The sequence below is a fragment of the Nematolebias whitei genome, chromosome 2 (genome assembly GCF_014905685.2).
Source record: "Nematolebias whitei isolate Nwh7 chromosome 2, NemWhi1, whole genome shotgun sequence".
NCBI lineage: Eukaryota > Metazoa > Chordata > Actinopteri > Cyprinodontiformes > Rivulidae > Nematolebias > Nematolebias whitei.
Window position 1 is genome coordinate 34,882,053 of NC_056499.1, and position 15,753 is coordinate 34,897,805.

The 15,753-nt window shown below is 39.3% G+C and overlaps 1 protein-coding gene across 1 annotated transcript in view; it reads left to right on the top strand.

The window, feature by feature from the left end:
- vstm2b (V-set and transmembrane domain containing 2B) overlaps positions 1-5,542 on the top strand; it is a 49,734-nt gene extending 44,192 nt beyond the window's left edge. Inside the window, exon 5 of the mRNA XM_037697646.1 lies at positions 4,619-5,542. Coding sequence (XP_037553574.1) covers positions 4,619-4,707 — 89 coding nt within the window. The 3' untranslated portion in view covers positions 4,708-5,542. The remainder of the gene's footprint in view (positions 1-4,618) is intronic.
- Positions 5,543-15,753: the final 10,211 nt, after the last annotated feature.

Sequence of the window (15,753 nt, forward strand, 5' to 3'; positions counted from 1 at the left end):
TCTGTCTGTCTGTCTGTCTGTCTGTCTGTCTGTCTGTCTGTCTGTCTGTCTGTCTGTCTGTCTGTCTGTCTGTCTGTCTGTCTGTCTGTCTGTCTGTCTGTCTGTCTGTCTGTCTGTCTGTCTGTCCTTCCTTTCTGGTTCAGTTTTTTGGTGGTAAGAATTTTTTAATATAAAATGATGTTGCTTTGAACAATTTCTTTAACACTCTTCTTCAAATTGAACCATGGTCTTGTGTAAATAATTGAACAAAACGAGTTAAATTTGCCTACAACACATAGTTTCAGTAAATTCTCCTTCTGTAGTCATTAGTGTTGTTCTGGTGTTACTTCTGTAGTTGTCTACTAGATAAGAGAAGGACTGCAAGAAGCATGATGCATTTTAAAGGATAAACAGCAAACCTGCTGCCATGCTGCCAGAAACATTTTACTACTTTTTAAGCTTTGCTTTTGACAGAACCGCAAGCGTCTGTGGCTGAAGAGAAAGGAAGTGCATGCTAGAACCTGAGCAATGTTAAAATCTGGCTGTTTGAGTAAAAATGAGGTGCAGTCAAAGCAGCCAGACACAACATATAAAAACATCTTGTAGCAGAGCTGCCTGTGATCCACAAAGACAATGGGAGTACTGCAACACCTGCTTCTTCCCGTGTCCACTCCAAGCACGTCTTGTCTTCAGGTGAAAAGTTTGCAGTCTGCTGCCCTCTGCACAGACCTGTAAAGGTCATTAAGCTGGTAGGCCCATAAAAATAACCTTTAGAGGTGACATGATGATTCTGTAATGATACTGTAAAGTTACAGTATGAACCTTTTAAAAAATAACCTTTAGAAGTGACATGTTGATTTAGTACAGCCTTTTGTTTGATATTTAAATCCTTTAATTTCATTAACTCATAACTCTGAGAAACAATACGTTTCTGCTGTGTATTTAATATAAAAATAAAGGATTGAAAATGAGCGAAAACATATGGTCTAAATCACACGCAACTATAAGACAGCATCACAAGTCTGTGGTATAAATTAAGTAAGGCTTAACGGTATTAAAAATATAGATGGAGTGATGATGGCTCAACCCTAACAACTGCTGGACGACTAGATGGATGAGACCTGCACTGCTGACAGTTCTGCTAATGTGACGTTTTACTGGAAAAGAAGAAAAGACAGGTTGTTTTATCCGACACAAGATGATAGTTAGCTTGTGTGCTGACTTTGGCTTCAACAGCTGTTTAAGACAAGCATCTTTCTCTGTTTCCTCTGAACGTCTGCCTTTTGATTTGATTCTGTGCAAGGTATGATCCATATGGTCTGCATGATCCAGTGCACAGATTATGTGATTATCTGTTGCAGCTGAAGGAGGTTGCCAGGCCTCCTCACAAAGCCCTAAAGCTGTTTTGTGAGCACTGATGCCTTTCTTCTGATATTTTTTCCACCGTTTTAGTCATGAAAGTCTGTCATATTTTGCCTTTAGAGCTCCAGAGCCAACTGCAGAGGTTGCCTTGTGTGTTTGGACCTTTACCTGTTAGTTGAAGACATTTAATGTTTTTAGTTTAAGAAGCTTCCCCCCATTTAAATTAAAAGTGCTTAGTTCCAAGTTTTCAAACTGCAGTGAGACGATCTGTTTATGCAGGCTGAACTCATATGCAAGCTACCATCCACTGCAGCAGGTCAGTGTGTGTGTGTGTGTGTGGGGGGGGGGGGCTACAAACTGCATTCATGACAGAGATTGTCTGGATCTTTTGTTTTTGCCTCTTTCAATGGGAATGTTTGATTCTTAAAATTGCAGAGTTCAAAAACTTCTATTTTTCATCTAATTCATTAACAAAATGTACGTAAAAATGTCATTTTTAAGGATGAAAAGGAGAAAAATGTATCCTTGAATCCTACATTTAGAATTAATAAGCTTACTATGTCAGTACCTCATTAATATGCTGAAGATGGCCATTTGTACATCATCTTTATAATCAGCCAAACATCAGTGTTCTCTTGTTTCTCCAGTCCTTTACATATTCAGGGACGCCTCAAGATGATCCCTAAAATATTGTGATTAATCGTAAAGAAATCTTCACATACCTTGCCTCCTACACCAACGTCCACAAAATAAAAATTCTTTTTTTACTTGTTTTTATTATATGAGGAGCCAAATATTTGGCATAAATAGCGAGTGTTTGTGATTACTTATTTTATTGCATTTGAGCTTGTTTTCAAAAATAAATAAAAAAGTGACTCCACAATTGTTTATTACCAGTTCCCCATTACAGCGTGTGTAGGGTTTGATTTATATGTGAGGTTACAAAAGTGCACTACAAATTAGAAATATGTAGGCTTAAACATTGCTCTTTTTTGGGACTCATTTGGCAGACATGTCCTCAGAAAATATCAATGCAACGTGAGAAGCTGTCCCAGCAGTGCATCTGTTAATTCCAGCTGTCACTTTTAACAGTTTGTACAATTACCAAGTGAAAAATTAAGCTTATGTTGGCTGTAATATTCAGATGTACGTTACTGTGGCGCTGTGCAAAATTTAGTCCAACAAGCTTTCTCTGGTTTTAGCTGCCCTCATTACTCAACAAATGTCTGTTTCCAGCTTTCCTTCCTGTCCTGGTCCTAAAAAAATGCATCCACGTTAGGTAAATTAATGCAAATACACCAACCATGTTTGTTACGTTTGTTATATTTCCTCTCTGTTATCCAAATCTGCCGTGTGATGTTTATAGTTTGACTCTTGAAGAAATATTCCAGTTCTTTCCTCATTTTCAACTGAAGCAAGCTTTGTTTTACATAAAAAAACATTATATACTCAATTTTTTAATTACATTTTTATTCTATTCTTACTATCATTTATGATATTTATTCCTTAACGTTATTACAGCAGAGCCCTTTGTAATGTCAGAAGCTCTCAGTTATTAATACATTAATACACTATATGTTATATTATTACTGTTTAGCGTATATCTTTGATCCTTGTATACTGCTTCTTTTTAAAAATATTTTATATTATTGCTATTTTTGGGTGTAATTGGAACCTTACAGATTTTTTTTTGATACAAAAACCATTAAGAACCTTGAACCTTAATTAACAAACACATTACATTAAGATTTTTTTAAACAACTTATTACCATTTGCCCATTCTTGTTTCTGTCCTGGGTTTTGATTTACGTCTCTCCCTGGATGTTAGAAAAACATTTTTGCAAAAATATGTAAAACTTGTTTTGATCAGGGAATTTGAGAACTTTGGCAACGTGAAAGAGAAAAACTTTGGGGACTTACCACAGAATGTTGGCGTTAGAGCGTGGTTTCTTCTTCAGAAATGTTCTAGTTTTAGCTTATTCTTCTGGCCGGATGCATACAGTAAAACTTCACCTCTTGCTTTTGCCGAGGTCGGACGCTTTTCTCTTCCTCTCCCTCTCCGCTTTGCTTTGATGCTCTGTCTGTTAGTGAAAATGCTTCTGAGCCTCTCTTGCAAATCTTCTGAACCATAATTACGGACTTGTTTTGATCAGTTGGTCCCTCAGCACAACTGATAACATTTATTTGAAGAGAAGACAGGCTTTAGGCGAGCCGATTTGCCCTGTTGGCATGCACGCAGCTGAATATCTCATCGACTTGGAAGACTTGATGTGTCTATCTCTTCTCTATTCTGCCTTTTGTGGATTTTAAGGACGCATATTTAATTGGATTTACGATAACTGGTTCCTGCTTTTTGGATTTAGCTGGATGCTGGTTTTATCTACAGTCAAGGAAGTCGTCGGCAGCAAATTTGGACCCGATCATGCTGCGTGCCTTTATGATGGCTTGGTTCGTGCCTCGAGTACCCAGACTCAAATGCTTTGGGCAGAACGGATCAGCTCTCGGGGATTTTACTCAGGCACGGTCCATCGGAGTGGCCATGTAATTTGGACATTTTTGAGCCGAGTAGACCAACACAGATTTAAGGTAGATGTCATTAACTTCTGCCTGTCTCCAAAACAACTGTGTGTTTATTGGAATTTGGCTCCCTTGGCTGGCCTTGAAGGCCACCTTATCTGAATTCACCAGGAAAAAATGTAATCTGACGCTCTGCCCCAACCCCGACCCCTACAATCGAGGAATTTCCAACTGATAACCAGAGGAAACCAGCTGAATAAACATTGTGTCATCATTCCAGGACTCTTGGATTCCCATAGGCGTTGTCCTTGGCCATTCTTCAACATCCCTCGAGAATGTTTACGGATCTCACCGGAGGAAACTGGTTGATTATTCCATCCTTATCAGAACTCTCACAGTGCCCTTGCGAGCGTCCATGGACATTGCTCACTGCTCTCGTCGTCCCCCCCCCCCCCCCCCCCCCCCTCCGCAGAATGTCTATGTCACTAGGTGCTTGTTTGTGCGAGGTGTTTTTTTTAGTATCTCAGCCAAGAAGAAAAAGTTTAATAGGATTTTTTTGCCTCCAATTCCTATGTGTTCCAGTTTCACTACTTTTTGTCTGTCTAAACAGATCTCACTTGTAAATGAGTCTTCGAGGCTCAATGTGATTTATCTGTCTAAATAAAGGTTAAATGAAAAATACAGGCCAAGTGAATGCTAGGAGGTAACTAAGTGTGACCATACAATTCTAATTTGTTCTCTGTCTCTGTTTTCCTTTCAGACTGCAGCATGATGAGCACCATGGACCCTCTTCTCTTCATCACTCTTCTGTTCCTGCATAAGTTCCTTCCTTTACTGTTGGCTCATTGAAGAGACTTCAATAAATTTACATCAGCTACCAACTTATCACTTCCTATACCAAACAGACCCAAAGCAGTGGGAAGAGACGATCACAATTAAATCTATTTATGCCGCTGCAACCCATCACAGCAGGGAGTGAAAGCCATGCCACACAGTCTGCAGGAGACGGATGGATGGGAGCGGATACATTTGAGGTTACCTCTCAGATACAACATGGAGCAGTATGACTGTTGACTGCTCAGAATGTGGACAAAAGGAAAAAAACAATACAGTGGATGAAAAGAGTACCATTACTGATGGCAGCTCTATGCTCTGCTTCACACATTCTCTCATATCCTTACACCATATCCTGTGTGGGCCCATCAGCACACATCCTTCACCGCACTGTGAGTTTGCTGTCCATCTAAAAGTAGACATTTACATATGTCGTCTTGAATCTATGTGACCTCTATGTTTCGTTTGGTTTTTCTTTCAGAGACAGAGGTTTGATCCGCATGACATGTCAGTCACTGACATATATTTCTGCAGCCATGTCAGGCCTCCTCAGTATAAAGAACTAATGTTCAAAATGTTTGCTAGTCTAATGTCAGCTCATTCCTTTACATTTCTCTATTCCTCCATCACACACACACACACACACACCAACATGTGCACACACACACTTCCGTTCCCATGGCTGTGTTCCATCTTGTAAACAAATAATATGTGATATATTTTGAGTAAGATAAGGCACACCTTACCATGTTATTGTTAACCACCTCTGATAATGTTTATTTTTATTGAATTTATTGTGATCAAAGTAACACATTTCATCTCTATGACACGGATAGATTTATTGATAACTTGCAACAGCAGCTGAGATGAAGGTTTATTGTTTTTATAATAAAAGGTAAATTACAAAGCTGTTGTATGGTAATTTTCTTCTTTCACCGCAAGAGTAAGAAGCTCACAGAAGATGACAGTAATCCTCTTTGACAGACAGTCAATGTCAAGCAGGCAGGACATCTCTGCCACAACCAGATCTGTGATCTTGTTGATCCTTTCTCTGGCCTTGCCATTAACTCAGTACTTCTCCAGGGCAACGGTTTGGGGTTTTTAAATATTAATGACCTGATTTTCAGCATGTATATGTTATCGTTATTAGTTTGATAACCTTTAAGATTTAATTTAAATAAAAGGCGAGAGGTAAATCTTGGAAGCAGCTTTAAACTGACCCTCTTAATGTATGGGGAAGTAAATAGTGTTGCAAAAGATGAGGGGAACAAGTATTTCAAGTGGTACCCAAAGCTCATCCTGTCTAAAGGAGGGGGGGAAAGTCTATCCAAAAGGTTTGAGACAGTCAAACACCAAACAATTCTGCAGAATTGCACTGAGAATAACTGCAGAAAAACTGCAAGAACTGGGGTATGTACTGAGGGACCACAGACAAAAAGTGTCAAGTTGTGAATGACAGGAATAACATCGTTGTCTGGAACCCACAGACGTGTGTCAAGTGGATGAAGCCTCATCAGTTCAGCTTTGACAAGCATGAGAAGAAGTTTGGAGTTGGACAAAAAGAAAAGCATTAAAAGCTAATGGATGACATTTCCATAAAGTTTACAGATAACATCAGTACTCATAATTATTGCAAAAAGAGAAAGTTTTTATTAACTATTTATCAAAACCACATCTCAAGACACATTACTAATGGTTATAAATCTTATTGTATACAAATTTAGAGAAAAAAATGAAAATGTTGTGTTGGAAACCTATGACACTTTTTATGATTGTACATATAAAAATAGCATGTAAACACATGAAACTCATCAAATTTTAAGGTCTTAAGCAGATGGGGTAGTGGAACTGACTGCCAACATAAAAATTCTGATAAAACCAACTCACCGTGTATGAAGCTAAATTTGTTTGAGAACATGTAGTTAGTGAACTGTTCACAACTTGATATCATCCTGTATTTGTTGTACCTTTGAGGTTAGAAGTGAAAACTAGGAGTAGAAAACAACAAAACGCTCTACTCACCCTATATTTTTTTTTCATATAAGGGCGATACTACTTTACTTCAAGCTCAAGTTCCCTAACTACAGTGCCTCAAAACATAGCAAACAGCTAAACGCACAGCAAACAGCTAAACGAACAGCAAACAGCTAAATGAACAGCAAACAGCTAAATGAACAGCAAACAGCTAAACACACAGCAAACAGCTAAACGCACAGCAAACAGCTAAACGTGTCTCAAACAGTGCTGCAAACAAATGATGCAAATGAACAAACACAATAAAATAAATACAACAAAAAAATGCATTAAAAACAAGGAAATGAAAGCAAAGGAAAAATGCTGCAAATACTAAAAACATTACCTCCACCCTCCAAATAAAAAAAATAAATAAAACCCTGCAAGTACTTCTTTCTTTCCTGCAACTTTCTTCTAGGCATCTCGTTAATGTGTTTACAGGGGGCCTGGTCCTTGGGGATCGAGTCCCCCTCTGGTGCATTTTTGTTTTGTGCAGTGAGTTTGCAGCGTTTCTTACTTGCAGTTGTTTTTTGGAGGGGTTTTAGTGTTTTTGGTATTTGCATGATTTCTCCATTGCATTTGTTTTTTGTTTTTTTATTCTGTCTATTTTCTGTGAATGCAGAATTTTTGTTTTGCAGAGTTTTCAGTTGATTTTTTTTTTTTTTTTTTTTGGTCTTTGTGTTACGGAGTTTGCATCACTCATGTTTGCAGTGCGTCTCACTGTTTGCAGCACCTCTGGCTTTTTGTTTCACATTTGAACCTGTCGACCACCATACCTACCAGACCTGGAAACCAGAAGGTTTTGTTCAGTATGGTTGTTCCTGGGACTGCACTCTTCTAGAAAGGGGTTTGAGACTGTTCCTGAGTTCTTTTGGAGTCACACTTTCAGTTTGTGGACTCAGTCCAGTAATCACTTGCACCACTGAAACCTTGGCTGTCCACAAAATTGGGTTTTCTTCATTCAGCACTGAGAAATTCTTGAACTACTTGTGCTCTTTCTTCCTGATGTTGCAGTCATTCAGGATACATCACAGCTGCCTTTGGTTGTTCCTTGAGCACCTCAACGTCCTCTTAGTTAGCCATCACTCTTCTTTTCATCTGGATTTAGGAGTCCCACGGCATCTTACCCTATGTTTCTCCACCAGCATTGTAGAACCTCTCACTTTTACTGCAAGATCTCTAATCCACACACAGCCCAGATGTTTCTTCTATGTAGTGATGGTATTTCATTTACACTTTGTCTGCTTGCATCTCACATCCTGCCATGTTCTAGTCTACATTAGGGGCATCCTTGAACAGCTTGCATTTTCTGTCCTCTCTGATTTGGTAGACCTTGGCCTATATTGCTCTTGTTCTGAGGGTCTGCTCTTGTGCTGCTATGATTATTGCCTCTGGGCTGTCTTTTAGTGGCCTCTCTAGCCACTGATAAGATGTGTTGATATCGGCCACCTCCTCAATCTGCCGGTGATGTGTGCTGTGCAGGAGTTTATCTTTCAATAACGGTTCTTCCTGCTCCTCTCTGTCCTCAGAAAAGGACTCCATGATCTTGGTTGTTTCATTCCATGTAGTTGCTTGTTTTTTTTGTTTTTTTTACTTTCTAGTCTTCTGCTTCCCACCTTTTGCTTAGTGTATAATTCCAAGGTGTTGGACTTGTGTTGAAACTCTGTGCATTCTGAGGAGCTTTTGTGTTTTGATGGCAGTGGCTTCTATCTCCTCATCTGGCCAGACTAGTACATCACCAGTGTATCTGATGACTGACAATATGTACACATGCTGATGGTTTGAACTTTTTTTCTTACCATTTGGTTCTTTGGGACCTGCCTTACTTTTTCTAGTCATTTGACTGTTGCTGATTTTATTTCTCTTTGTGGTTTCCATTTGCCTGGGAGATTCCAAATAATTTGTAGTTGTCCTGAACATCTGTCAAATAGTTCAACCACTTTGGTTGTGATCACCTTGCCTTTTTCAATACCATTTAGCTACATTTATACAGCTGGATTAACATTCATGTGTCCTTGCTATTAATCCTGGTGAGGTGGAACAGTGAGTGAGTCAATGTTTCTCATTTTTGGCATACATCTTGATATACACAGAGGAGATGCTTGATGACTGCTCCACTTTGAAACTGGAATTCATGGCAACTCTTTGGGATGATCTGGCTCATAGGGTTCAGTTCTGTGTAGAACAGTAGTGGGTGCAGAGCATGGTATTGGAATATGTCACTCAATGCTAAGTTGTTCAGTTGGCTTAGAATTGTTTTCTGGATTTATCTTCCATACCAGCATTGAAAGTTATTTATGCTTTTTGAGGGTTTTGTTTTATTATTTTTTACTCAAAGTCGTTACATTAGTTTCATATTGAATGAGTTATTTATTAATTTATTAACCTTTGTTTAACTTGGCAAATCCCGTTGAGATCACTGATTTCTCTTGAAAGGGAGGCCTGGGCCTGAAGGCAGCATAGCATGCATGTTTTCAGACTGTGGGAGAAAAACAGACAACCCGGCGAAAACCCATACAAATGCGAGGAGAACATACTAACTCCACAAAGAAAGACCCAAGGTCCAACATGGGGATTGAGCCCAGGACCTTTTTTGCTGTGAGACAATAGTCTTAACCATTAAGCAGTCATGCTGCCAATTTTAGGGACACATTTAGAACATATTGACAGAATATAAAGATAAACACGTTGAGTAATTCTGACATTAAGCTCCTATAAAGAACTCACAAAATCAATGTGCTGTGGTCCTTTATTGGAGTCCGACAACATTCTAAGCTTGCATTTCATATAAAATAATTACTCAGTACCTTGCAATAAAATTTATTTGTCCCCTTGCAATTTAGTATTGAAGTGGTAATTTCCCCACCACCCACCCACCCACACACACAACAAAAAGAAATAATCTATTTAATCTTACACAGTACGCAGTTTTATTTCTAGATATATATTTTTGCATTGAAGCTTTTATCCTCCTGATGTGGAAAGAGTTTTTTTTTTTTTTATGTACTCAAGTAAAAGTACACTTACAGTGGTGATTGAATGTTTGTAAACCTTTAGGAATTTCTATATTTCTGCATAAAAATGACCTAAAACATCAGATTTTCACACAAGTCCTAAAAGTTGATAAAGAGAACCCAGTTAGACAAATGAGACAAAATATTATACTTGGTCATTTATTTATTGAGGAAAATGATCCAATATTACATATGTGTGAGTGGTAAAAGTATGTGATCCTCTAAGGATTATCAGTTAATTTGAAGGTGAAATTAGAGTCAGGTGTTTTTAGTCAATGGGATGATGAGCAGGTGTGAGTGGACACCCTGTTTGATTTAAAGAACAGGATCTATCAAAGTCTGATCTTCACACCATGTTTGTGGAAGTGGATCATGGCAGGAACAAAGGAGATTTATGAGGAGCTCAGAAAAAGAGTTGCTGATGCGCATCAGGTTGGAAAATGTTACAAAACATCTGTAAAGAGTTTGGACTCCACCGATCCACAGTCAGACAGACTGTATACAAATGGAGGAAATTCAAAACCATTGTTACCCTCCCCAGGAGTGGTGGACCAACAAAGAGCAAGACGTAAAATACTTGAGGAGGTCACAAAAGACCCCAGTGTAACTTCTAAGCAACTGAAGGTCTTTCTCACGTTAATGTTCATGAGTCCACCATCAGGAGAACACAGAACAACAATGGTGCATGGCAGAGTTACAAGAAGAAAGCCACTGCTCTCCAAAAAGAACATGGCTGCTCATCTGCAGTTTGCTAAAGATCATGTGGACAAGCCAGAAGACTGTTGGAAGAATGTTTTGTGGACGGATGAGACCAAACTAGAACTTTCTGGTTTAAATGAAAAGTGTTTGGAGAAAGGAAAACTCTGCATTCCTGCATAAGAACCTTATCCCATCTGTGAAACATGGTGGTGGTAGTGTCATGGTTTGGGCCTGTTTTACTGCATCTGGGCCAGGACAGCTTGCCATCATTGATGGAACAATGAATTCTGAATTATATCAAAGAATTCTAAAGGAACACGTCAGGACATTGAACTGAATCTCCAGAGAAGGTGGGTCATGCAGCGACACAATGACACAAGTGGTTCTACCAAAGAATGGTTCAAGAAGAACAAAGTTCATGTTTTGGAATGGCCAAGTCAAAGTCCTGACCTTAATCCAATCCAGATGTTGTGGAAGGACCTGAAGCAGCAGTTAATGTGAGGAAACCACCAATGTGTGTGTGTGTGTGTGTGTGGGGGGGGGGGTCACATCAAATACTGAAAGCAAAGGTTCACATACTTTTACCACTCACAAATATGTAATATGTAATAATGTAATAAGTGTTAAAATCTACTCAAGTCAAAGTAAGGGGCATACAATGACATAAGCATGATTTTTGAAACAATGGAATGTATGAATATGCAGTACGTCATACTTTGTACATTTGCTTAAAGGTGGCTCAGGTTATTGTTGTTGTTGTTGTGTTTTCATGAGGTACAGTTCTACTCATGTTTGAAAAAGAAAAAAGCTACACAACTGAACTTTGGGACTGCAACAAACACGGTTTTCATCTTCAAAGGTCTTAACCGGTGCTATGATGTCATCACTTTTCCAGCTGTTCATGTTTGTGTCTGATTTTGTAAATGGAAGAGGTGGTCAGTGCTTCCTAATATACACAAATTAGACAAGCAAAGTCCAACAGCCTCCTTTTAAAATGCATGTCACAATCAAATCATAATTCTTTCATTACATATATCATCATAATCCCATGTCTTTACTTTCTATTTAGCTCTGAGAAAATTTTAAGAGCCTTGGGGGGGGGGGGGGGGGGCGTTGCATATAAAAGCACATTTCAATCAGTGCTTAATATTGTAATAACATAGCCATTAACTGTATTCAGTCACAATGCAAATCAAAACAATCCATGCCAAACAGTCATTTTCTTTGTGGGGAATATAAAACATCAGACAAAACACTGGTTACTTCCTTTTATTCGTTTTGACATTAATTGTATAGTATACAATAGTATACAGTAAAGAAGCTTCATCAGTCTGCCTGCTGATGTCATGCTCCACGCTCCATCCTCACTCGTGAACCAAACGACCTTTACAACAAAGAAAGGGCAATCCATCATTTTACGACTGAAGATCGTGGCCTCGGCTTTAGAGGTTCTCTACCCATCCACTTCACACTTGGCTGTGAACCACTCTAGTGAGAGCTGGAGATTGTGGCACAATGACACCAACATGACCGAATCATCCATAAATAGTGGATATGAAATCCTAGGGCCACAAAACTGGACTCCCTCTGCCCCCTGGTTGCACAGAGAAATTCTGCTCATAAAAGTTATGAATAGAATTGATGATAATGGACAAAATTGGCGTTGTCTAACTCCCACCCTGAAGGGGTCCATCTTACTGTCTGCAATGCAAACCAAACTCTTGCCCCACTTGTATAGAGACTGAATGGCTCACAGACCCCCAATCCCATACTCACGTAGCCCCCCCCCCCCCCATGAACATTTAGGAATGTGTTCAAATACCTTCTCCAAATTCACAAAGCACATCTAGACTGGTTCAGCCAATTACCATGCCTGCACAATGACCCTAGTGAGCGTAAAGAGTTGTTCCAGAGTTCCATGACCAAGACAGAACCTGCATCATTCCTCCAGGGACTGAGGTTTGACTATCGGCCATACACTCTTCTTCAGCACCCTCTAATCCTCCGTTTTGAAGAGGGAAACCAACACCCCAGTCTACCAGTCCAGTGGTGCTGCACCCAGTGCCCATACAATGATGCAAAGGTGTGTCAACCAAGCCAGTCCAGCAACATCCAGAGCTTTGAGGACCTCAATTATTTCGTCCACCCTTGGAGCCCTGCCGCCACAAAGCTTTTTAACTACCTTGGCAAGTTCAGCCGCTGTTATGAATAGACCAACCTCCATATCCCCCAACTCAGCTTCCTTCAAGGTGAGCTGGTGTGACTGAGATGGTCCGAGAAGTTTTCCTTCCACCTTTCAACAACATCACTAGTTGAGGTAAACTTCACCCCACCTCTACTATGCACAGTGTTGGTAAAGTACTGTATTCTCCACCTCAGCCACCCATTGGTTTGCCAGAATCCTCTTGGAGCAAATTAAGAGTTTCTATCCAAGGCCTCACTGAATTCCCGTTCACATCCAAGCTTTTGCCTCAGAAACAGTCAGGACTGCAGTTTGCTTGGCCCACCAATACTTCACAGCTGCCTACGGCGCCCTACCAGCCAACAAGTCCCAATAAGACTCATTATTCAGATACAATTTAAAATTTTCACTGAACAGACACTTCACATGCTGTATTTATATTATCCAATGTCAAATGTTTTTAAAAAAAAGTGCATTCTTACAACTGGTTTTATTTCAAATTGTTCCAAATTTATAACTGCAAAATGTTTCTTGTACAAATAAAACATCAGTTTTTCAAAAAAGAATAAAGAAAAACAATCATATTTAATATATTCATTGTGTTAATTGTTTTACAATTCTGAACTTGCTCTGAGTGATAAAGTGTCAGACAACTTTTTTTTTTTTTTACATCTAAGAAACTCAGATCATTGAATAAAATCATGCAGCATCTTTAAACAGATAAGCAACAGAGGCATAAATGTTGTCTGGCACAGCCTAGGCAATTGAAATTAGAGATTCTTGCTGAGAGATTAGGAGATTTAAAATGATAGACAGAGATGTCAGCATGCGACTGCTCAGAGCTTTGCGCTAATTCTTAATTTGCACATCCTGCATCTCAGCATTCAAATTACTGTGCAGCCAGAGAGCAAACATCAAGTCAGACTGAGACAGAAGCTGCAGACTCACTGCTTAACTAATACGATCTCATGGAAGATGAGCCAAGCAAAAAGAATGACTATCCTGCATCTTACATAATGATGTGTCATGCAACAAATCAAATACCCACTGCCTGAACAGGTCGATCACCTCATCTCACCTGCAATGGGCAACCTAAAGTACATTCAGCTACCACTGTCCCAGCACTGACTCGTATTGATTAACATTAACTGGTTTGAAATATCGTTTAAAACTGTGGCTGAATGTGATCTTTTTTTTTCTCCCCCCAATAATTTCAAAATACCAGGATGGTATGTAAATACGTTTTTCCAAAAACAAAATTGTATTTACCAGTACCTTAAAAAGCTTTTTCTTACCTGGCCATTATGAATCATTGTTGCCACTCATTGCTATGTATTTAAATTAAAACATTTAAAAGTGTGAAACTTCAAAAAGCAGCGAGGCCTTACAAAATTGCTAGGCTGAAAAAAAAAAGTGTCACTAAAGATCTAATTATGCATTGCTTTTTAATCTTAGTACCAGCTACAGCCGAGTGAAGCCAGCTACATTTCTAGGTACATAAAATAACACCTGATGGGCAGCTGAAATGTGCTGCACACTGTTTCCAAATGTCAAAGCTGAACGCTGGATGCTGTTTTTAGAGCTCGTGTCTCTGCCTCAGGAGACGTTTTAGGGAAAGTTTGAGCTCCTGCAGGCTGACATAAATCTGTCAACTGTAAAAATCAAAGATTCCCTTCAGGAGTTTCTAATAAGCACTTCCTGAGCATGCTAGAAGAGCTCTAATAGCACGTAGGAGTGTCACCTGCATGAAAAAAAAAAAAAAAATGACAGAACTTAGAAAGCAGTTGGAAAAACTGTTCAGCTGAAAAGTCACATTCTGTTGCTTTGCCTGCATTTTTAAAAGTCTAAAACTCAACGTAGAGTATGTTGAAAATAGTATGCAATGTACTGCATATCAATATACACTGACATATAGCTCCCCTTTCAAGTTTATTCTGTTTTTTTTTTTTTATCAGGAAGAAAAATCACTTGGTTCTTAAATGTTGATAAAGTTGGATAAAATACAACCCGTAAAGGCTGCAGCTTTCATGCCAGTTTTAAACAAAGATCCACCACAATCTGTTAACTGTTGACAAATGTGTTAGGATTGATTCTTTGCTATTACAACTCCAACATTTATCTCATGCTCAATGAAAAATGGCTGAGCTTTTGTCATTTTTGTGTTTGCTAAGGTCATTTAGCTATATGGTGGTTATCAATCAGTGTAAATGTGCATCCAATAATTGCACTGGTATTTGGGAACACACTGTCAAGGAGGAACAATATCAGCAATGATTTTGTTAAAGAAACTGATGCTGCAGCACAAACACCTCATATCAACTGTAGAGAACGACAGTGGAGGACTCAGGATTTGGGCTTGTTTTTCAGCTACCAGACCTGGGCGCATTGCAGTCATGACATCAACCACAAAGTCTTTATTAAATCAAAGTACCCTGGTGTCAAATTTAAGGTTATCTCTCTAACAGCTAAAGAATACCTGGAAATGAATAATTCAACTTGACCGTCATCTAAAACTAAATACCAAAAATCATTCACTGTCTGTACCTGCCTATATTTTTCTGTTCACAGTCATGGGGCTTAGGGTGCATTCACACCAGCACTGTTTAGTCCGCTTTAATCGAACTCTAGCTCGTTTTCCTAGAAAGTCCGGTTCGTTTAGAGAGGTGTGAACGTGCCATCGAACTCTGTCATGGAACAAAAAGGCGAACTCTGGCCCGGGCTAAAACCGAGGTCTCGGTCCGGTAGAAGCGAAATCCAGCGCGGTTCGAGTGCAGTGTGAATGTAAACAGACCGGACCCGCTCCGCAGGGTAAACAAACACGCATTTCTCTGACCTTATATGGAGCCGTCAGCTGCCTTGTGTGAAAAACAATATTCTCCATGGTCTTCTGTCTCATCTTCTGCTCATGCTAAGTCCATTTTTGAAAAATGACAAAATATAACTCCTAAAACTGCTAAAACTTGATGCCACTTCGTTTTTATTTTTATTTACAGAAGAAGAAGACGTGTCTTCAGAGGTTTTGTGTCGTTTCTTTCAGTAGTTCTTGGTGCAGCGCCCCCACAGGCGAGCGGGGGAATAGGTTGGTTCAACAGGTTGACTCGACTGCACAGTGCAGTGTGAATGCAAACGCACCAGCTCAAATGTAAACAAAAG